Source organism: Hypomesus nipponensis, chromosome 4 (genome assembly GCF_054491055.1).
Source record: "Hypomesus nipponensis isolate SF chromosome 4, ASM5449105v1, whole genome shotgun sequence".
Lineage (NCBI taxonomy): Eukaryota > Metazoa > Chordata > Actinopteri > Osmeriformes > Osmeridae > Hypomesus > Hypomesus nipponensis.
Window position 1 is genome coordinate 13,311,363 of NC_140364.1, and position 23,482 is coordinate 13,334,844.

General features: G+C 42.8%; 2 protein-coding genes across 6 annotated transcripts; one reads left to right on the forward strand and one right to left on the reverse strand.

The window, feature by feature from the left end:
- Positions 1–601: 601 nt before the first annotated feature.
- On the reverse strand, positions 602–4,447 carry LOC146295692 (CD276 antigen-like). 2 transcript variants are annotated; one of them, XM_084695418.1, is made up of 4 exons: positions 4,228–4,447; positions 2,943–3,302; positions 2,016–2,285; positions 602–1,803 (listed from the first exon to the last, which is right to left on the reverse strand). In XM_084695418.1, exons 1-4 carry the CDS (start codon positions 4,277–4,279, stop codon positions 1,670–1,672), a joined length of 816 nt encoding a protein of 271 aa, XP_084551544.1. In that variant the 5' UTR covers positions 4,280–4,447; the 3' UTR covers positions 602–1,669. The 2 variants fall into 2 exon arrangements, with proteins under 2 accessions (XP_084551544.1, XP_084551545.1); XM_084695419.1 differs by having other exon boundaries at positions 602–1,776; positions 4,228–4,445.
- Positions 4,448–12,371: 7,924 nt separating this feature from the next.
- On the forward strand, positions 12,372–23,183 carry khdrbs1b (KH domain containing, RNA binding, signal transduction associated 1b). 4 transcript variants are annotated; one of them, XM_084696768.1, is made up of 12 exons: positions 12,372–12,682; positions 14,247–14,368; positions 15,288–15,404; positions 15,626–15,772; positions 17,630–17,766; positions 18,183–18,414; positions 18,841–18,908; positions 19,114–19,172; positions 19,278–20,864; positions 20,966–21,091; positions 21,557–21,631; positions 21,979–22,469. In XM_084696768.1, exons 1-9 carry the CDS (start codon positions 12,589–12,591, stop codon positions 19,379–19,381), a joined length of 1,080 nt encoding a protein of 359 aa, XP_084552894.1. In that variant the 5' UTR covers positions 12,372–12,588; the 3' UTR covers positions 19,382–20,864; positions 20,966–21,091; positions 21,557–21,631; positions 21,979–22,469. The 4 variants fall into 4 exon arrangements, with proteins under 4 accessions (XP_084552894.1, XP_084552895.1, XP_084552896.1 ...); XM_084696769.1 differs by having other exon boundaries at positions 19,278–20,796; XM_084696770.1 differs by lacking the exon at positions 20,966–21,091 and having other exon boundaries at positions 19,278–19,467; positions 21,979–23,183.
- The last annotated feature ends 299 nt before the right edge of the window (positions 23,184–23,482 follow it).

Sequence of the window (23,482 nt, forward strand, 5' to 3'; positions counted from 1 at the left end):
TCGACTGTTGACAGCCTGTGGCTAATCGAATTGATTCAATAACTCGCACTGCATGTCTGGACAAGAACCAAGCAATGAACTCCAATCACTTCTCTGTAGACATTTGCAATAATATTGTGGCGAGACATTATTTGGTCAAAGGGGTGAGTACAGTGGCCTCAATAGTTGTAAAATACCAACTCCATGTATGATGGGCTGTTTAGGAAATAATTCAGACTGTCCTTACACAAACAAACTTTCACACAAATTCATACTACTGAAAACTCACATCCACATTTGTGAAATGCTCGCAAAGACACGAGACGTTTTCACATTCACAGCTTTGAGTAGAGTACAGTAGGGTAGAGTCCTCATCAATGATGCAAACCCTTTTTTTTTTTCTTTTTTCAACCTTTCAAAACTTTTCGTACAAAACCTTTTTTTCGAAAATGTTGTTTGAACCTTAAAAAAAATATCAAAACCTGTATTTGAAAATATTTTTCAACCTTTACAAAAAATAATATTTGTTTTAGTTTTTTACCTTTCAAAAAAACGAGGGGAGAACAGAAACCGAGAGCCTACATGCTCTAGGCTCGAGATCAAGAACCCAACGGACTCCGGAGAGACTTAAGTTTTTAATTCTTTATACATTTAAAACATAATTTACTTTCTTTTCATTATAGCCAACTGAGTGTAGTTGAATGGGTAAAAATGACAAACAATAAACGTGCTAAAAGGTATGGGAAAGGAAAGAGGCTTTCTGGAGACAGTTTCCCGACCCTTAAAAGTGGATACTGAGAGATATATAGTTACTCCACAAGGTGGCGATACATCACTATCTCAAACCTTTTTTATCTCCCCCCCCAAATAAAACAAGCTCTGGGGTAGCACCAACTGAAGGGTGAGGGGGTTATCAGAAGGAGGAGACATTTTGCTACATTACTTTCCATGTCAATAAAAACCAGCAAGTGGATTGTTTACCCAATGTCTGAAAGGATATACTATTAAATAATAGATTGAACGAGACCCTTCATGGACACTTGATCATACAAACTGGAAATATAGTGAAATTGTAATTAAGTAGTATTTTATTTATTCAACTATACCAATTTTACTCATGATTTATATGGTAGTAGTAAACTTTTTAAAAGATGAAGGCTTCAAACTATGATTCGCGTGACTAAAGTAAGACTACAGCTTTGTATGTGGCAAAGATTGTCGATAGAAATACTATCTATAAAACACTTTTCTAACATTCAAATTACAATACAACTTAGGCAAGGGATGTTATTAAATGAACATGAACATGGTGTACAGTCGGCAGACAGAATTTTGTTTATAAAATTTAGTATTTTATTCGGTCTTCTGTCATTTACAGCCACTATAGTGTCTGAAATATAACTATTTGAGAAAGCCTGACAGAAATCTTCAGTTTATCCCTAGAAACATTATTATTTGTTATGTGTTAACAGACAAAGCATCCATTGTGTCAAGGAATGTACCAATTTAAGACTACGCACAGGGTCACAGGGTTCGCTATGGAAGAAATGGAAGCCATTGAAAAACAGGAGCTTGCCTATTTTCCTGGTCTGAGAATAACCGATGGGACATGACGAGATGAAATGAATAAATTTTCACTGTGAGTCCGATTTTACCATAACTGACACCCCTGGAAAGATCTGGCGGTAAGTCAGAAGACCAAAAGCAGTCCAGCAAAGACAGGAAGCAGTCCAGCAAAGACAGGAAGCAGTCCAGTGAATCTATGTCGGTTCTGGTCCATGTCATTCCCACTGGGTACTGGAGATGAGATGACAGTTTTTTGAACTGTCAGAAGTTGTAGAATTGTTTAACACAGAGTAAGCCATCATTTATTTCCTCTTGGTAGAAAATACATTTAAGGGTTTAGATTCATTGGTATTTGTTGCCATATGTTGTTTGGCTATCAGTATATTAAAGTCAGTCTTGTCTAACTTAGACAATATGCAACAATGTACTTTTTTACAGGATACAAATAATGTATCAGAAAACAAGCTCACCATAAGCCACAGGCCGTTGAAGGACCTGTTTCAAGAGAGGGTTTCCAAGGGTGAAGGTGTAGTTGACTGCTCCACCCTGCTGCACCACAAGCTGGGTCCACAGAGAGAGGAGACCCTGCTGCCTGAAGGACACGGTGGTATTGAAGTCTAGGCTGTGACCCATGGGGTCTGTCCACTGGATCTGTGGTTCTGGGTAACCCTCGCTCTTATACGTAAAGGTCACACTGTTGGGGTGGGCCTGGATGGTTAGACTAGGCTCATTGTAGAAGGCTATGAAGAGAGTAGTTACAGTGTGGATGGGTGTGCGTGGGAAAGGGTATGAGAAAGAAAAAAGGAAACACATTTTAAAAGAATGAAAAAAATGCTAAGAGGTTGTATTTAGAAAGTAGAAATAGTATGGGGGTCATGGATGGCTGAGCGGTTAGGGAATCGGGGCTATTAATCAGAAGATTGCCGGTTCAATTATCGGCCGTGGCAAATTACTTTGTGTCCTTGGGCAAAGGCACTTCACCCTACTTGCCTTGGGGGAATGTCCCTGTACTTACTGTAAGTTGCTCTGGATAAGGGCGTCTGCGAAATGACTAAATGTGTAAGTCATAATATTCATGTTTTCTTGGATATTACATACTGTACCAGGCAACATTGTTTGCAAGAGACAAAATGGACCCTGTATAGCTCAGTGAGCACTGTCTGGAGGAGGCTGATGAAAAGCTCTTAGTCCAAAACTGCCAAGGGAAAAAAAAAACCCAGCTGTGGGAATTTCTACTTGCAACTTGCCTAAACAAGCTACAGTGACATGAGAGGCCTAAAACAGAAATTTTCTGGCTAAAAATAACGGTCATAAGAAAAAGCCCCCTCTCACAGTAGAGAAGAAGAGAAGACCTGTGAGGAGAAGAGAAGACAACAAGAGACGCCTCCATCTTTAACCTGCGTATGTTAGTTGGACTTCCGCACTGCCAACCCCGTCCTTGGTACTCACGGAGCAGATATACCTGCCCTCATCTTCCAGACCGACTCGCTCCAGCATGAGGGAGGCATTCCCAACTCTCAGCTCAGAATGGTACAGCCTGGTTCGGTTGTGGTACTCCCTACTTTGGCGGTCCAGTTGGTCTGTCCCATGGTAGTAACTGTGAAGCACTCGGGAGTCCCCTTGTGTCTGCCATGTGACCACAAGCCCCGGGTCTACAGGTAGTTCCGGCTCCATGCTGGGGAACACACAGCCCAGTACAACTGGAGAACCATACGCACCCACCACTCTGGACTCTGGGGTCCGCACCTGAATCGCAACTGGAAAGAGAACGAATCCAGTCATTGCTTTAACAATCCCACATACGGTGGATACAGGGGCGTTTCTGGGGGGGGGGAGGGTCCAAGCTTGGACCCCCTTCTGTCCACCCTAAATGTTGAGTCTGAATGATGAAAATTACATGACAACATTTATGGTTAATGTAACAGGCCCCTGTAACAGTACAACTGGCCCCAGCTTGACCCTCCTAGTTAAAAGGGTCTGGAACCAGCACCAAGTGGATACACACAATTTCAAGTATCCCTAAACACAAAAAAACATGTCACAGAAAGTTGTTGTCTAAAGTTGTAACCTTCGTTCTATTAAACCTTTAAGAAGGTATTTGGTATTGATTGTGGCTTGCTTTGATAAAGAATTACACTACATTTTCATTTTCACAATTACATTTTCACAATTTTCCACCCCCCCCCTCCCCCCTAGTGTCTCCTTGGCTCAATTTACCCCTTGTCATGGGAAGTTGAGCCAAGACACCACTTTTGGGGGGAGAGTCATATTTTTAAAACTAATTATTTTAGATCCAAAGTGATCATTACCAGGGATACACAAGATCTTGAATTATATGTACATAGTTAATTAGATGCACTACTATACGGATTGAATGAAGAATTTTGAGGATTTTGTGTTGAGAATAACATCTGTTATTTGGTGGTGCCTCTCATGAAAGCCGTGAAAACTAGGGTCAGTGTGTAAAAGGAAAGAAAAACATATTATATTGTTAACCGCGTATAAAACACAATATATGGGTCCGAATAATGTTATTTACGGGTGTGAAAAGCATAGCAGGTGTGCAGAATTTGCGGCAAGAATCATCCATGATTCTTTTCGTGGATTTCAAAGTCATTGGCAAAGTTATAACATTTGAAACAGGTAGGCTAATAAGACTTTTTAATATTAATACGTTTTTACCTGAGAGTGCAACATGCAGACAACAGAAAATATGTCGATTATTCAACTTCATTACTCCTTGCTGTTTAAAGGCTACGTGTCAATTCTACGCGGCGCAGAGCTTCAGGGCTTTGAAAACAACTGCCTTGTTCAGTTTTGTAGCATGGGAGGAGAGAACTCCTGGTCTCTCGCTGCCTCCCAGAATATTTTAACTTTACTTAGCCTACTCACCAGCGGTTAGAGTTTGAATAAGTCTGTGATTAGCTGATTTTGTCTAGAACGTTTTAGCTTGTATGTGTTCGCTTAATTAGTTAGCTAGAATACTTGCTAGCTTTACTTACACCAAGACTCGCAACAAGGGGGTTTTACTCGTCTCATTATCGCAGTTTTATTTTCCCCTCCCGTTTGTTTAGTTTTTCACTTCCAGAAACAGATGCATGATTGGGTGCACTGAAAAACGGAATCTCAGACAGTGTGAGAAGAGATGTAAATAGCCTACAAATAAACAGTGGGGCTGTTTATCATTATTATTTACTGATCAATGTATAAATTGAATAAACATTTGTATAGGAACTTCTCTTGGCCCAGATTGAGTTTTTTCAGGCTTTTACACAGGAGACTACTTTCACTATTCTACCACATCTTACACACCATCCTACTGGCTCAGCCTGGCCTGCAACACCTGTTGTACAGATTTGTGTTTCCGATTATCTTGATACAGAATGTCCTGCACACAGAGGATCCAACACAGCAACACGGAGAGGGAGAAGAGAAGAGATACACAGATAAATATAGAGGAAAAGGTTACCTTCAGACCAGCCTGCTGTGTGTTTATGTGTGTGTGTGTGTGTGTCTGTTTGTGGGTGAAGGCATGTGCCCTTGCCCTGACAAGCAAGCTAGTTAGAATCCTATTCACCATGTTCTGTTCTTTCAGACATACAAAAGTAAACACACACAGAGAGGTTTTCATGCTTTGATTCTATTCAAGCCTTCAGATTTAAACTTCCCCCTTTCTTCAACCTTCAGTAACCATACCCCTCCTTTTTCCTCAAATAATCACTCAAAGGCACCTAGGTATGTCCCACATGAACCATGTGATGGTTCAGTGTCTTATCTTTGCATTGCTCCATTTTACTTTGAAAAGTTTCCAGTGAACAAAAACAAGGACAAAATCAAATTAATAAATTTCGATGGAAGTCGTTGTTCCACCATTCGTTCTATGCTTACGCAGATTCACTTTGCCTTGATTTGGTTACTACTTTTTCCATGAGGAAATGTTATACAGTAGCAATGTGCTAAACTCAATGAGATCATGTGAGGGATCCAGGTGGCTAAGTGATTAGGGATTCGGGCACGTAATCAGAAGGTTACCGGTTCGTTTCCTAGCTGAGCCAATGATGTTGTGTCCTTGGGCAAGGCACTTCATCCTACTTGCCTCGGGGGAATGTCCCTGTACTAACTGTAAGTCGCTCTGGATAAGAGCGTCTGCTAAATGACTAAATGTAAATGTATGTGATCTCTGAGCAGGGCCCCACCCAAAAGGCCTCTTTTCTAGAAGGAGTAGATATTCCTGGCTGCATGGGCGATTTTAATACGTCTGGGAATGTGCGGTGCGGCTTGCTAAAACACATTTCTTGAAACAGTCACCCACTTTCACAACAGGGTGAACACAAAACCTTATCTTCAAGCACTATTTACAAAACCTCAGAATCCTCTTGCAAAATGAATCTTTTGCCTCAAAACAGATTTACCCGTGCTCAAAATCAATCAAAAATCTGCTCTCAAATCATAAACAAAGTGATCAAAATTATATACACTATCAAGCATTCAGTAAACAATACACCAAAAAATAGAAAACACATTGTTCAAAACATAGTTCTCAGGGAGAACATTTTTACGTAATCTCAAAACTAATTTCATATTTATCCGTCATTGTCTTTTGATGAACAAAAACATGTTCTATCATCGTAGCTCAAAATTGATCAGAAATTAATACTCTGCTTTGCTCTTTGCAATTTGTTTTGCTCTTTCTCCTCCTTGTACCCCTGTACAGTACTGTACCCTGCATCTCACCACTCACAACTCACTCTTGTTCTTCTTATATGAACCTGCAACCAGTCAAAATGTATTGAGCAGTCCTTACTGTTACTGTAACAAATGGAAAGCACAATGTTCAGGGCCATGCAATTTGTTCATTGTACAGTATGCAAGCCTACAATGCACTGTACTACAGTATACAATACTACAGTAAAAGGGACAAAAATCAAAGGAGTAAACATGTGATCAATGTTCTTCTTCTTATCTTTGGGCTGGGTTAGGCCAGAACACTTTGTCGACATCACAAGCATGTCTTTATGCATATTTGCTTTTGCTCTATCTGCAGGGTGTGCTTGATTACAGTGGTCTTTTCCCCAATAATGTATGCATTTCATTCAATATACAGTCAATATACAGTACCTGTATGGTTTTATATTTATATAATCTCCGTGAGATATATAGTAACACATTGAAATATGACATAATTCAGGTAAAACATAAGAATATATTGAAACATTAGATTAAACTTTATTGTCAGTGCACAGTAGAAGGACAACATAAAACAACATCTAACATACTATATCTACATTATATTAAAATATAACATAATTGAGACACAACATAATGACACATTATATAATTTAAATAAAACATTTAAATATAACATTCTGCAAACCAACAATTGTTTCCCATGGCATTATAAAAACACTCAATCACAAATCACTAAGTGTGTGTGTCTGTGAGTTTGGGACGGTCCGTCAATGGCACCTAGTGGCCAAAATGAGCACCTGCCCTCTTGAATGCTCCAAGCAAGCAACTATTATACAAACAGGAAGCTGTAAAAAGGACCATTCCATTTCTTGAGGCCAGCTATTTCCCTTTGTCAACCCATTACATTTCCCAGGCATGGTATGAGCCCTGCCGTCTAGGACAGAGTCCCGAATACAGCTGCAGAGATACCAGACATGCTTCTGATAAGGCCCTTCAACTCCCTGTGCAGATTGATAAACATAACACAGACTTTCCAACCTTCTGTGAAAAGGTAGGTCGAGAACATGTGTGTCTCTATGCGTTTCTGTGTGTGTGTGTGTGTCTCTGTGTGTGTGTCTGTGTGTGTCTCTGTGTGTGTGTCTCTGTGTGGGTGTCTGTGGGTGTGTGTGTGTGTGTGTGTGTGTGTGTCTCTGTGTGTGTACATGTCTGTGTGTGTGTGTTCTTCCCCCCTCCACTTCAATTCCTCCCTCACAACCTTCCATTCTAACATTGTCTCCCTCTGCCCAGCTCCCATGCCCTCCCCACCTCACACACACCCACCTCTAACCTTGTTTTATTGTAATCTTTCTCATTACCGTGCGACCCCGGACACTCACTGCCACAGAGGAGGTGAGAGAAGGCGCAAGAAGCGACCTTGAAACCCCCGGACATACCAATGTCTCACTCAGGAATAAAGAGAGACCGCCCCCATCTCTCTCGTTCCCTCTCTTACTCTGTCTCGCTCTCTTTTTCTCTCTATCTCTCTCCTCTAAGAGCCACAGTGGGCCTGGTACATAATTAAAACTGATATTAACTCCAGTAGGGCCACGATTAGGACAAACCTACTGCAGGCTACAGTTTTCTAATGAAATACATAACTATATGAATACGGGTGGGAACTGTGATGAACTCCCATAGTGGATAGACTGGTGTATTAGACATGGTTCCATAATTGCGTGGTGGTTAGAGGGTTTAACAAGTGTGTTTTCAGTGCTTACAGTGCTGTGAAGACACACATGATATTGAAACATGGAGTCGCTGCATTTTTTCAATTCAGGTCTGGTGTAAACTACAATAGTGTCTGTAGGAAAAACAGAAAACAGCTATTGGATAATATGTGGAGAGACAAATGTGCCGTGTGTTCAGTGAGTGATTCTAAAACTCTGCAGATGACGCATCAGGCTGAATCACATGTACCTGTCTTAACACAGGTGTTATGTGAGTCATGGTCTTCAGCCCTCTATCTCCCTAGAGGCACTCGTGTGTGTGTTTTCACTAAAGGCCAAACTAGACAAATCTGACAGGACAGTCACATGACTGACCTTGTGACCCAAGCAGAGGAGCGGCCAAACCTGACAACCAATCAGGTTGCATAGAAATGATTTGATTTTATTTGACGTTCAGTGTTCTCTATGTTCACCCTGAAGGCGTTTATGTTTTTTTTTTATGTCAACGGAAACATGTAAGACAAACAGGTGTCTTGTGATATGCAGAGATATTTCGTTCGTTTTCATGCAATTCTTGCTCTGTTGTAATAACAGTGCATTGTTGTACATTTTATTCACAAACCTTCTCTGTGGGATTTGCAGTTTATAACCAAATCACTAACCAAAAGTGTACTAAATGATTAGCTAGTATTGAATATTCAGATATTTAAATGTGGAATGCAGAAGCCAAATGTCACAAATGTCATGCTTTGGCACTGTGACAGTCTGAGGGACAACTGAAAGAGAATATTGTTCTTGGGAAGTGAACAGGAAAATGCCATCTCTCCATAATTGTATATTTCTATGAATAATATTCAGTTATATGCAGAGCAAAGAGATGATGAATAAAAATGCTGTGAATTTGTCATGAGTGTGAGAAAGAGAAGCTGACAGCAGAATGCCTTTCTCTCCTGCATTGGTGTTTAGGGTTGCCTGTCATTAGGCAGCTTCAACTATATAAACCAGAAGCAACATTGTTATCTCTCTCTCTCTCTCTCTCTCTCTCTCTCTCTCTCTCTCTCTCTCTCTCTCTCTCTCTCCATGTTTCTCTTTCTATATGTCTCTCTCTCTCTATGTCTCTCTCTCTATGTTTCTCTTTCTATATGTCTCTCTCTCTCTATGTCTCTCTATGTTTCTCTCTCTCTCCCCCAAGGTATTCACAATCACCTCCAAGTCATTAGGTTCATGATGTTGAAACCTCAGCCCCCGCGCCTGGCTCCATCAAGCAGAACTTGTTGTTTTGTACCACACACACAGACACACACACCACGATCAAAAAGACAAACCTGAAAAGCATCTCACACTCTGGAAACATCCCCCTTCTTTTTGTTTTTTCTTGGTAAGGAAGCAGCATCTTTGAAGTTGTTTGAGCGAAGTCTATCAGTAGCCTATCATTAAAACAGAAGCTGTGACAAGTTTCAAAAACATGTCTTTGAAACATTCCAGGCCTCAGGGAAGAGCAGAGTAACAAGACTGGAAAGAGGTTTGGCAGTCATTAGTGTCCCCTTCCAGGAGAAAGGGTTCAGAGAGAATCCCGATCTTTGACATTTGCTGACAGGACTGTTGAACTCGCAGAGTAGCTGTAGCTGCTTCTTACAGGTTCCAAGTGTGAGACTTCAGATGCAAATGATGAAGTTGTGTAAAAACTCCATCCAGTACATGAACACAATACAATCAATAACATAAACCATTTTAGAGACTGAAATCGTGATAAGTTTAACGTGTGTTACGTGCACTTTTGAAATGCTCCATTGCACTGCACAAGTTGTTGAAGCAAGGTCACGACTGGTCTATAAAGCATCTTTATTGCATAGTAAATATGGTTGATTATCCTGTAGTAAAACCCATTTGTAATGTATTTATTTAACATACACTTTTATCCAAAGCAATGAATGGTACTGGGGGGAATTTTAACCGAATCACTCTTTCTGACCTTGTGACCTTTCTGCAATGTTAAAACTATACATATGCAATGGTTCAGTGTGCATCAATTACATCAGATTAGGGCAGAAACAGTTTCATGAGAAGGAAGACCCCAAAATGTTAAGTGTCTTACAAAGAAATTACATATTATTTTACACACACACACACACACGCACACACACACACACACACACAGATCCGATGGTCCAAACCCTGGTTTGGGAAGACTCAAGTTCCAACACCCACAGAATTGTGGGGCACTAATGAGTAGGGGTGTAACAATATATTGTGGAAAAAGATATTGCAATACAAACATTTTAGAATATGTATAGTTATGGCAATATTTTTACAATATGACGTCCGCTTGATCCTATTGGTTGACCTACCAGCACCCAACCTACTCTGCACCTGCGTCATGCGTGCATTCATTCCATTCACAGAAATTGCTTGAACTGAGTGAACTAAATTGTATGTACAACAAAGAAAATGATTGTAAATGTTTAATGTTTTGTAAAAAATCTGTTAATTAAATTTGCTTAATAAAAAATGTTCAAAATATCGCACACCCAGTATTGTGATACGTATCGAATCGTGAGCTGAGTGTATCGTTACCACCCCTACTAACGAGCCAAAATTGAGAAGTTGTTTCCTGTTGTTGTTTTCCGCTCCACTGCCTGTCTGACTGGACCACTTAATCGGAACACTTACTCTGCAAGGTCGAGGACGGGAAGAGAAAGGAACGTGAGTGAGGGCTTGCGGGGGGGGGGGGGGGGGGGGGGGGTTGGACAGGGAGAGAGAGGAAAGGAGGATGGAGAAAGGTGTGTGTTGGGGGAGGAGGGGGGGGGGATGCTAAAGACCTAAGCAGGTGTGACAGCTTCCACAGGACCGAAAGGTTCCTGTAGCCTGGTAGCGCTGCTAAACTGAGCATGACCCTGCCTCTGAACCCAGAGAGGGCTCTCCTTCGCCAGGGGAGAGGAAAACCGTGTACTGAGGGCAAGGCAACGGATGACACAGAACCCCTTTCTGTCTCTCCTTTTCTCTCTGTCTCTTTCTCTCTAGTCTCTCAAAAGCACACACATACACACACACACTCAATACCATATGCCCTTGTTGACTCCTTTGTAAGATTATTCAGGGATGGTCAGGTCAAAAGAGTATGCATAGAGAAGAGAGAGAAAGAGAGAGAGAGAGAGCTATCTGATAGGGACCCAACCACCTGCCAAGAAAAGTAATTCCACCTTTTATGAGCCAATTGATATTCAGCTCAGAGGCCATCCATTTTGTCAATGACAAGAGCACTCAGGACAACCTTGCAACCCCCAGCGCTAATAACATTGTAATGGTCTGAGATAGATCAACTTGAGAGCTGATAGCTAAGGAGGATGCGGTCTCCCATAAGCATTTATGGCACGCGGAATTTGCCTTCATTTGTTTTGAATAGATTTGCGCTCGGGCACACATCAGGTCGATTGTAATGGTTTCGCTGTGAAAGGTGACAGACAAATTGCTCACAGCCTATTGTTTGTTCAAAAAGCAACGTCACCTATTCAAAACGAAAATATGATATAAACAATTTTACAGACGGGCACACATCCTTACTTTTCAGACTGTACACACAATTTGGTCGCCGGGCTCATACCTGAGTCCGTACACTGGTTTACACGAGGTGTTTTTTTTTATATACCGTACAAATAACAAAGAGATAAAACAAAGAAAAAATAAGGTTTTTTTAATATGACACAGCCAGGTGATAATAAAACACAAAGTTGCTCTATTTAACATTATTTTCAGATGACTAATCTGTATAAACACTTTCACTCCTCAAGCGGAAGGGAGTTTGGGCAGCCAGGGCCATTGTATGTGTAGTTAGTGTTTAAACCACCGGGGGGCAGTATACATCCTGAAATGAACCTCTGAACTACATCTTCTCCCACTGGCCACTCGCCTCAGGGCAGAAGTTGCCATCGAGAGTACTACGTAACCACACGGTCCACGGTCAATCACTTGATCAAATCCTTACCCTATACGCTTAAGTGTTAAAACCGATTAATGTATCCCTTTCTCCCAGCTAGCATGATACACTTAATACAATCCATCCACAGTAAATCCATTTTAATTAAGTCAGTTCTTGGAGCTGGTCCTTTCAATAGTGCCAAATCGTGATTTAAATATATTTTTATATATATATATATATATATATATATATACAAAAGTAACTCCTACAAATGGTTGATATGCCCTTAAAATAATAGACCGCCTGTCTCTTGGCCAACTTTTATGGACTACAAAACGGCCCCACATTCCCTAGATAATTACAGACACAAACAAGAACAAGATTTTCATCCCAATCCGTAAAAATCAATGCCGTGGGTGGGTCTAGTAAAAAATATTCTGGTATGTAGGGTCAAAGCAACACACCAGGCAAAAGTGGGCGGCGTCAATTCAGCCAGCTTTATCCTTCTGTGCTCACTAGAAATTGCGTCTCCATTTTCCGCGAGGCGCGGCGACGGTCGAACTTGATAACGGAAACGGCAGAAGCTTCACCAAACGTTTAGCAGCCACATGCAAAGCGAACTCTGCAAAGTGGATACCACCCAGTAGACAAAGACCTGGACTATTTTTGCTATTGTTTTTTTTCTATAGCTTTTGCATCGCCCCATCTGCAGAAACTGTATTTAAACACAATATGGAGAACGAAAGCAAGTATCTCCCCGAGCTCCTCGCGGAGAAGGACAGCCTGGACACATCGTTTACGCACGCTATGAAACTTTTATCTGCAGGTAAAATTTCTGTTTGGACTTCTTCGACGAGGGGATTTGCCTTTGGTGGATAGAGTGTTTCTTTGTCGGTCGTGTGAACAAGGCACGCCATGGTTGGATTGTGTGCGCTTGGATTGGAGCTGGCGTGCACACACTGGCCCGCTAACCGCAAACAATAAACGCTTTCATAAGCGCTAACCGCAGTTGTACAGGGGGTTTACACGTGGTGGGTTAGGTTACAGTTGATTACAACTTCCCAGGATAACTATTTGAAAGGATATTTGTTGATGTATCGTTTGAATGGGAAAGTACTACAGTCTCTTTTAGTCTGTAGCCAAGTTATTTTCTAGGAGGTGCGTAGCCTAGCAGACGACTGCGACTAGCTCACGGGCTGCAACCGCTACTCCCTGACAAAAGTCTCATTACCATTAGAAAACGACTTATTTTCTCCGTTCTGACCAACAGTAACCATTATTGTCCATGTGCATAACACGTTTCTACCACATAAACACACAATTTAGCTTACCACCTAATTCAATTTATTCAAAGCAGCTCATAATACTTTTAATCGGCTATGTCTTGTCTTTGTTTAGACATGGCGGGTAGAAGGTTGTAAGAAGGATGTCGGTCATTGACATTATGTGATTTGTCATTGACGTTCTCTGCAAGAACTAGAGCTAGCTCTAACGTTACAGCGTAGCACTTTAGGTCAACTCGACACGACAGGGTAGGGGCCTGAACACCATTGTGTGTTTTAATCAATTGTGGGCATGTCACTTCTTTCACGTCAGTAAACACCGCAACAGTGGTTCGCCTTGGAGGCATACAGCTGCCGTAGCTTTCCAGACAGACAGATGTTCCACCTAGGTTTGCCGTACAGACAACTTCAGATGTGTACTACTCCGTTCAGATGGATGTTGCGGGACTTTCAGATGCATTGTGACACATTATCTGAGCAGGGAATTGGTTTTGGCAGACGTTTTTAGTCGTCACACTAATTGTATGGCTGCAGCCCTATAAAAAAGTAGCCTACCCTTTTGATAGACAGTCAGCACTTCAATCTCAAGCTCTAGACGGATGGAAAAGTACATTGGGTACTTGCAACCAGCTACAATGTGCAAATTATTTTCCTGAATTAGATTTTTTGGGTTCCATGCTAAAGGGTGTTCGCCGCTAGATTTTGGATTACAGGTACCTTGTTCACGGAAACAAATGACCAGTATTTGCATGCAGGCAAAACCGATGGAACAGTAGCCTACTTGTGATGGAGTGTGTGTCATGTGTTCATACACGACCTGAGGTGCAGCAGCTTGCTAACTTTGACTCCCAGCAGATGCCCTGTGCTGTGGTTGACAGGTTTGCACATTGCAGCCTCAGAAGTTGTCAAGGCAGGCACTGTAGAGGATTACGATGTGGGGGAGTGAACTGGTTGGGTATGATGAGATCTCGCTCGCCATGGGCTTGTCATGTGTCACCTTGTATCCCTCTGTGGTAAAATACCGTAGTCGTTCACGAGAGGGTTACCTACGACCAGAGCTCGAAACGTGTTGCTGAAAACAACAAGACCTGTTCTCCCTTTTCCTAGAAATCGAGAGAATCCAGAAAGGAGAGACAAAGAAAGAGGGGGAAACGTACCTGGACCTTTTCACAGTCAAGAACATCAAGCTGAAAGAGCGAGTGCTGATCCCAGTCAAACAATACCCAAAGGTGAGTCCTATCTCCCTCAAACCCGTCCCTTCCTCCTCGTCCATCCACCTTTCTACCGTTCCACAGCTTTCAGAACAAACTGCGCAGAGGGGTCGGGCTAGTTTGCGGTTTATTATCGATACAGTAAATGGGATGAATATATAAAGACCTCATGTTGAGGTTTCAACAATATTCTGTAATAATATTCTACTATATATACGTAGATGGGGCCTACGTTTCTATATTTGAGGTGTGTGTGTGTGGTCCCTCGGAGGAACACGGAAGGGTTTGTTCCTGTGTTATGATGGCCGGTGATCGTATCTCTGCTCATTCAAACCCGTGGGAATCCATCCTGAATGTAAAGTCAATATTATAAAAGTAGATCATCATCCACACTCCTTCACATAGCACAGACATGGAGTATTGTGTTGACTTCTACCAGGGCTTTGGGTTTTGTGGGATTAAGTCGTGTCCTATTGACCAGATTACATGTGTTAAGAGGTTCAGGAAACGCAGCCCGTAACTTGAGCAGGATATCATGTTGCAGAATATGGGCTTCTTATTTGGGATGACGAAACAGGGTTGCTTGATGTTGTTTAAACATAACAAGATGATGTTTGAGTCAGAAGCATACAAATGTGTTGAAGTGTAGGCGTAATTCAGGATACACTGGAATTTGACTATTTATTGTGTACGTTTTAATTATGGTGACGCCTCCCAAAATCTATTGAACCGTGGAAAGTAGCAATATGCACCGTTTTGTCTCAAAAATAATAATAATAATAATTTAAAAATGAAAAATATAAATCAAGTGTTGCTCTGTGGAATGCCTCCTGTACAACTCTCCAGACCCATAGACACGGTCTCGTTGTGTTGGACGAGGGCAGGCGAGTCGTTCTCATGGTAACTGCCAGCCTGACGTTGCTGCATGTTTTTCCAGTTCAACTTCGTGGGGAAGATCCTGGGCCCACAGGGCAACACCATCAAGCGTCTGCAGGAGGAGACGGGGGCCAAGATCTCCGTTCTGGGAAAGGGCTCCATGAGGGACAAGGCCAAGGTGAGACACCGTGCATGCTGTGTGGAGGGCATGTTGAGAGGTGCCAGTTTATCCCTCACGGTGCCAGGCAAGTCAGTCACATCCAAAACAGCTGTGTGTGTGTGTGTCTCTCTATCTGTGTGTGTGTCTCTGTGTGCGCGTGTGTCTCTCTGTGTGTGTGTGTGTGTGTGTCTCTGTGCGCGTGTGTGTGTGTGACTCTTGTGTTTCTGTCTCTGCTTCAGGAGGAAGGTCTGAGGAAAGGAGGAGAGCCCAAGTACGCCCACCTGTCCATGGACCTGCACGTGTTCATCGAGGTGTTCGCTCCTGTGCCCGAGGCCTACGTCCGCATGGCCCACGCCATGGAGGAAGTCAAGAAGTTCCTGTTTCCTGTGAGTACAGCCATCGAGAAGAAAGGCCAGGCCAAACTAGAGCAGCAGGAGCAGGATGAGGTGGCTCTGGGTCTTCAGGAACGGGTGTCTTCAACCTGTATGCATTACATTTAGGCATTTATCAGACGTTCTTATCCAGAGCGACTAGAGCGATTTAGATGCATGCAAATGAAGAACTAGGCACTCTCTTTTGAAAACGGTTTCAAATAGCTTTACTTATGCCGTGGTCACGTTCATGTGAAACTAACTTTAAATTGTTTGTCAGACGTTAAGAACCTTGTTTGTAGAACAAGGTGGGTGTTTACCTGGGGCTGCTCCTGTAAAGGGACAGTCATGGTGATTAGGTTTCAGCAGCTTAGCAGGAGGAAGTGGGTCATTTTCACGGTGTCAGCAGGGTATCTCTGTCTGTCTGCCCATCACTAAGCCCCTCTGGTGTTAGAGGGACCATCAGGACAAACCTTTCTTTCCGTTCGTCGCTCATCCACGGACGATTTTACCCCCCCCCCCCCCCCCTTCTGCTACTGTAATCTCCTAATTGGAATTTACGATCTTATCTATCTGACGAAAGTTAATATGTAGTTCATCCAGGGGCTTTGTAAGAATGCTTCAGATGTAGTGTGGTGAGGTTAGTTGAATATCATTGTTGGGGTCATTCGATGTAATAACTCTGGTAGTTGATCCTTTTGGTTATGCAATGTTGTCTCTCTTGTCACTGTAGTGTACTTTGCAAAGATCAGACCAGTGTCGTTTGAAATGGTGGGTGGATTATTTTTCTGTTCCCTGGTAACCTTTTGTGTTCTGTCGATGCACCTGCTGTGTTACTGGGCAAGTTAAAGTTTGCAGTAGCCTCTTTGCTATTGTCCCTGTAGTATAACATTGAAATGTTTGGTACGGCATTTCCTCATTGTTTTTCGAGACTGCTAAATAAATCAAGCTGTCGATATAAAACACTGTAGAAATGGCCCAGGTTGGTTTGCATTATTCCTCAGACTGAAAACGCTCAATGTGCAACCAGGGCATAAACTGCCCGGCTTGTTAGACAGAGTCAAAGACCCCAGTGCTTGTGGCCATAGATTAATTCCTAATCAGACAAACGGCTAGCCCTTCCACCCCCCCCACCCCCCGCTCATGTCTTGCCATCTGACAAATTGCAGAAGGACCCACGCGCATGTGGATCTGGAATAGGGGTTTTTCTTTTTTGTCTCTTTTTTTTTTCTACTCGTAATCATTACAACAGTCCAAAGCCCTGCTCCCAGAGAGATTTATGAAAATAATTGATTGGGTCACAGTGCCTCACTAAAATCCTTCCCCTGAGAAGCTGGTGTTAGTGAGCCAGGAGAATGCTGCCTTGTGTATCTTTTTCTTTTGTAGTTCCTCATCCCTCGCTGTAATAAGGAGAAAGGCTACAATGGACAATTAAGTTGGCTACTGAATGTGCAGGTTTGAGCCAGCATTCACACAGCATCTATGTGTGTGACGTGGGCTTTCAACTGGCAGGGCCGGCTAGACATTTGGGGAATGTGGTTTATTGACCTGCTCGGTAATTGCTTCTCTCTTTTTCTCTTGTTACTTCTCGCCTCTCACTCTTTCTCCCCTCCTGTCTCCCCTCCCGTCTCCCCTCCTATTTTCTCTCTTTCTTCCTTCCGTCCTCCCCTCTGCTCTTCCTCACGCCATTTGTGTGTGTGTGTCTCACTGTGTGTCTCACTGTGTGTCTCACTGTGTGTCTCACTGTGTGTCTCACTGTGTGTCTCACTGTGTGTCTCACTGTGTGTCTCACTGTGTGTCTCACTGTGTGTCTCACTGTGTGTCTCACTGTGTCTCTGATGTGTGTGTGTGTGTGCGCGCGCGCGCGCGCAGGACATGATGGATGATATCTGTCAGGAGCAGTTCATGGAGATGGGCTACCTGAACGGGGGCCAGGAGCACGTGGGTCGGGGGCGCGGGGGGCCTCCCACCAGGGCCCGCGGAGGACACCCCCCCACAGGAGCGCCCAGGTAAACACACACCTTCACAGTAATATATACACACACACTTACTCAAATACACAGACCACACGTACTGACCTACACAGTCGGCATACAAGTATGTCATACAGACATCTTCCCATTAGTTCAAATTTCAGGTTTGTTTGCCACAAGTAACTGGTACATTAGAATTATTTGGCCCTGCTCTTCTTCGCTATCCCTATCGGTCTGTACAAACCAATAATGGATCATTTATATTTTTGATGATAAATACCGTTAGGTGTTTGTAGAGAGCTCCTACACTTATCGTAGACCCACATAATGAAGTCAGAATTTGAAAAATGTAACACTCCTGACTTACTTCCCCTTGACGACTGAGAACAGCCCTCGGGTAAGAATGACAGCTCGGGGTGAGAATGCTAACATCCTGTGTTCCGCTCCTCCAGGGGAAGGGGGATGCCCCCGCGCGGAGGCGTGGCTCGCGGCGGCCCCACCAGGGGCGGACAGGCCCGGGGTGCCCCGGCCGGCCGAGGAGGACCTCCAGCGGCCCCCGCCAGAGGGGCAGCCACCCCCCGAGCCAGGCCCCCTGGGGCCGGGCCCCCTCAGAGAATGCCCCCTCCCCCCCCCCATCAGCATCAACACCAGCACCCCCAGGCGGCAGACACCTACGAGGACTACGTAAGCATGGAAGTCAGGTGGCTGAGCGGTTAGAGAATTGGGCTACCAATCAGAAGGTTGCCGGTTCGATTCCCGGCCGTGCAAAATGACGTTGTGTCCTTTGGCAAGGCACTTCACCCTAATTGCCTCGGGGGAATGTCCCTGTACTTACTGTATGTTGCTCTGGATAAGGGCGTCTGCTAAATGACTAAATGTAATGTATCCTGCCCTCAAGGCCTGTAGACGACACTAACACGACGACATTGCGGTAGCTTTGATTATCTCGTTTATTCACAAACACAAACCGGGCTTTCGTTTCCGTCTCAAAGCTATTTGCGATTTGATCCTTCCGGGGATCAGGATTCAAATGTAGAAATGTTTAACGGGATGAACGCCTCACTGGTTTACCGTCATCTCTCTCCCTTTTCCAATTCTCTTTCTCTCCAGTCCTATGATGAAACCTACACAGAACCAGAGTATGAATCCTACGACAGCTACTACAGCCAGCCACAGGCGTGAGTGATGCCCACCGACAGCCCTACTCATCCGGGGTTCACCAGTTCCTCAGCCATAATGACTTGTCAGGATTTTCCCACCCATGAACTTTTACGTTCTTGGTTTGGTATTTGAAGACACATACTTTTCCTGTTTTGCTTTGACATGAATGAACCCATGAAAATCCATCCATTGATGTCCCTCTCCTCATGTTTTCTCCCCCAGAGAGCCAGAATATTATGATTATGGACACGGGGAATCACAGGAGACTTATGATTCCTACAGTAAGAGACCGGCCTCTCGTAAACTCCCATCAGATCGTGTGAATGAACCATGTGTGTGTTGTTTTTATAAATGTGTCTTGACCTTTTTTTTTTTTTTTTGTGTAGCTCAAGATGACTGGAACGGGACTGCCAGGCCAGCGGGAGGGAAGGTGCCCCCAGCCAGACCAGTGAAGACTACGTATCGGGAACACCCTTATAGACAATACTGAACTGACTGCACCTAGCGGTTAACGCGTCGCCCTGACAACAGCCTGTCTACCACGGCAGATCTCGCTTTAAAGCAACCCGACAAAAAGTAATTGTTAGTTTTGTTTTTTTGTTTTTGCTATTTTCTACGCTGGACTATTCCGTGAGGAGAGGAAAAAAAACAAACAAAAGTACAATAGCTTCAAGAACTGACCGGAGCATGTTTGAGAAGTGACGTCAAATCCTAAAATGATTTTTCGATGGTGTGGAGAAGAGAGCATCTCTCTCCTCTCTTCCTTTTACTCTTTTTCTTTTCTTATTTCCGTTCTGGTTTATTTTGCTTTTTATTCTTTCTGGCCTCATCTCTTCCTTAAGCTTTTTTGCATTGTTGAACGCAAACCTTTTTTAATGTTTGAAACGAGTCATTTCTAGTGAAGTTGGCGGCTCCTTGTTCACTTTTTAGTGTCTTAAGTAAAACATTTAATTGTTTTTTTTAAAAGTCTGTTGAGGGACAGTTGCAGATTCCCATTTAGGCTACATTTCAAAATTCTGCTTAATATAGCGTAATAAAAGAACCATAAAAGTGATGTAATATAGACTCCAAAAATATTAAATTAAATGAAGGAAAAAAATGTTAATGGGATTCATGACAATATATTCTTGATTTAAATTCCCATTTGTTTTAAATAGTCTTAAAAGTTGGTCAATGTAGATTTAAGCAACAATATTTGTCATTTGTACTTTTAGAGTTTTGAAATATAGCCCTAATAGACACTGTTGAGATGGACTGTCCTCATATCCTAAATTTGTGTTAAAAGTAACTTTTAAGACAGGAGTCAAACTGTCGTTACGAGTTGTAATGCTAAAACAGTCAGTTCAGCAATTTACAATGGATGATCTGATTCTCTTTAACCTGCATGCACAAAGTACGCAATGAAGGATTGGGACAAAAATCTCCACATGAGTCTTTCACAATGGAGAAGGGACCCTGCAGCTTAATTCAACCTCCTGTACATATTCTCAAAAACGTCCAAATTGTACTTACTCTGCCAGTAGTATCTGTACCCTCTCCATAAAATGCATTATGCTACATGTGTAAGCTTGCCTAAATAGGTAACTAAATCTGTCCAAAAGATGTTTTGCAGCAGTTTGTCAATAAAGCCTAGTTTGTTTTTTTATGAAACATAACTTTGTTTATTTTCTTTTTCTGTCATAGTAAAATTTGAAATGCCCTTTTTTAAACAATCTTTATCAGTTAGTCATAGGTGTTTTGCTTTGTTTCTCCTTCCAAAAAAAACTCCCACATTTTAAATCTAAATGAATGCATTATAGCCTGAGAACGTTAACCCTTACTAAATGATGTTTGATGGATTTTTTTTAAAAGAGCACAACTTATTCTTTCTCTCTCTTTCTATACTTTTTAAAAAAGGACCCAGAGGTAAGACCTCTAAAATAACCTGGATAGCTTCCTAATGTGTATAGAGTTCTAAAGCATTGAGTGCCTGGGTATGTATAAGACTTTTTCAATCCTCTTACCTGTGGTCATAATTAATGAGAAATGTTATTGTTAGTCTGGAAAATTAACTGAATTCAAACCACTATTCTAGCGCAGGTTTCACAGTACGATGTTTTCATGTCGCGGTTGCCGTGGCGCGACGGTGTCCTTTAGTAGTGACAGAGTAATGCAGTGCACTGGAGAGGATGGGTATAACCTAGAGCACTCCAGTGTAAAGGTAACCCTAACCCTAAATGTGTTAATTTGGCAGTGTGTTTATCCATTTGACATAAACTTGATGGTAAATGCGTGCAATTCAGTCAAAAGTTTTAGTTTTAATAAAAGACGTCTCGACCGAGAAGAAAAACGTAACTTCCAATACCTATGCAGTAGTGGATTTTATTTAATAAAAATAACTTTTTTTCTGTGTACTAACAAAATATATAAGAACAGTGTTAATGCAGCTAAAACTGAGCAAAGCCAAATCTATTTCAATATCTTAAGAACAGTCGAGCTGCTGTTACCTTTCCTTTGCAATATTTGTGTAAACGTTTCAGTCTGTAATATTGGACGTGTCGACTCCCTATGAAGTTACCCTCAAGAGAACTCGCATGACTGCTTTTGTAGAATTTGCATGTTTGTGACCTCACTGAGCCGTTGTGGACTCTCAGAAGACTGACTGTGTGCATTCTCTTATCTCTAGGCAGAGCTAGCGCTCACCAGAGTGACTGGACATGAAAAGACCAGTCATGAGGACACGCCCAAGTTGGAGCTTCAGGTACGAGTTGCTTGTTCACTCTCTCAGAATCAGACTTTGTTTTATTCGCCATGTAAGTTCACACAAACAAGGAATTTACTGTGGCAGGAAGATGGATAGTTGTTTCCTTGGAGTTGAGGAGTTTGTCCCTGGTCAGAGTACTCAGGGAATCTTGTCAGAACACTGAGTTACTAGACAAAACGGAGTACACCGACCAGTCGAGGCTGCCATTCGCAGCGCCATCTTGGATCTAGGGAGCTATATAGCCCATTTTGGGGGCTTTCTTATAACAGGTTTATGCTTCCGCTTGTGTGACGGCGTGAATGAATCGTTATTGCGATGTTTCGCTTGTTCCCTCCACCCTGCAGTGACACCCCCGCACTCTGGGACTGGACGGGAAGCTGTCAGCCCTCCACAGTGAGGAACCGTCCCAGAAAGGAGCACCGTTCGTTGGGGAGGGAAGGGTATGGATGACTGGAGAACAAAGGAGTCTTGGAAGCGTCGGAGCCCGCTGTTGAAGAGATGTGGATGGAAATCGAAAGGCCGGAATGTTCCAGATTGATCACCCATGGACCTTTCACACAGTGAATACCTGTGTTTTGATTTATTTTAACATACAAGTTTTACTTTAGTGTACCGATCCTTAGTGGATTAGTTCAAGAAAGGACAATATTACCCTGAAACACCCAATTTTATATTTAGCAAAACACATGTTCTGATGAATTGTAGCTTAAAGTTTCTCTCTCGTTTGCTGCCTGCGAACTTGAATGTGTACTGGTAGATGAAATGTTGTCATGTTTTCTGCAAGCTAAGCTGTATCTTCCACGTATGATTCATGCATAAAACGTTCTTTGTATTACGTTCTTAAGTACCCAGTTTTGTTTTGTTGGCGGCTTGTTTGTGTCCATGCATAATTGCCATGCTGCATTACATGCTTTGCATGTGAACAAAATATGCCCTAGAAGAGAATCTGTTATGCTTAAATTCACCGCTGCTTTGGCACGTTGAAAATCACCCCGGCTCACAAGTGTGCATGTGTGCACGCTCACACACACACTAACCTTGGCACAACACAGACAATGTAGTCCCGTGGATATCAAATGCTAATGTGAAGCCTGACCCCCAAATATGAGAATCTGGCTATGAGGAACAGGAGTATTTGCACGATAGACATTTTGACAGTGGGTGAGAGATGTCCATAGCACATTCCTCTATAAACCATATTTAAACCTTTCCGACCAATGGCATCCCCACCATAGTTGAACTGGTATTACCAGGCAGCACACACAACACCAATCACTCAGACCTTTCATGCTGAGTTTAATCAGCATTAGCCAATACTTGAGCCCCTATTTACTAGCGGGACGAGAATGGAGGGAGCTTAGTCCCTCACGGGGTTGCATGCAAATGTGATGACGGCATCAAGTCAGCTGAACGATGTCAAATGTATTTGTTATTCTGAGTCTGAACACGAGTGTTCAGTTCAATCATTTTGTTTCATATCACCTCTCTTTATTGAATACCATGTATACAGGCCGAATGGATTAAATAAATGAATCATGGAGGCAACATCCATAGCCTGTGTGTTTCGTTTTTCCGGTGTGATGATTCTGGGTCGGCACCATATCCAGCTGGAGTTGCTTGAAGCCGTCAGCCCATGCCCCCTCCCCGTGTAGCGAAGCTGTCTGGTAGGGTTTCACACTGGTTCTGGCGGTCTCGAGGACAGAGAGGATGTGGGTGGAGGGGTGAGCCGTGGGAAGGTGAGAATGGATGAGAGACAGAAAATCAGGCCCACCAGCGAGTGGACCATGAGCAGAGGCGGACGTGTGAACGTGCTGAGAGGTGTCTGAGAAAGAGACGCCAGCGTCGGAT

Excerpts from the sequence above, each read along its gene's own strand:
- LOC146295692 (XM_084695418.1), bottom strand. The coding sequence starts at position 4,279 with ATGAAGTTGAATAATCGACATATTTTCTGTTGTCTGCATGTTGCACTC. Across the intron at positions 2,286-2,942 it reads AGTCCAACTAACATACGCAG|CCTTCTACAATGAGCCTAGT; the intron begins GTTAAAGATGGA and ends CTCTCTTCATAG. Across the intron at positions 1,804-2,015 it reads TCAACGGCCTGTGGCTTATG|TTCAAAAAACTGTCATCTCA; the intron begins GTGAGCTTGTTT and ends AACTTCTGACAG.
- khdrbs1b (XM_084696770.1), top strand. The coding sequence starts at position 12,589 with ATGGAGAACGAAAGCAAGTATCTCCCCGAGCTCCTCGCGGAGAAGGAC. Across the intron at positions 12,683-14,246 it reads TATGAAACTTTTATCTGCAG|AAATCGAGAGAATCCAGAAA; the intron begins GTAAAATTTCTG and ends CCCTTTTCCTAG. Across the intron at positions 18,909-19,113 it reads TACTACAGCCAGCCACAGGC|AGAGCCAGAATATTATGATT; the intron begins GTGAGTGATGCC and ends TTTCTCCCCCAG.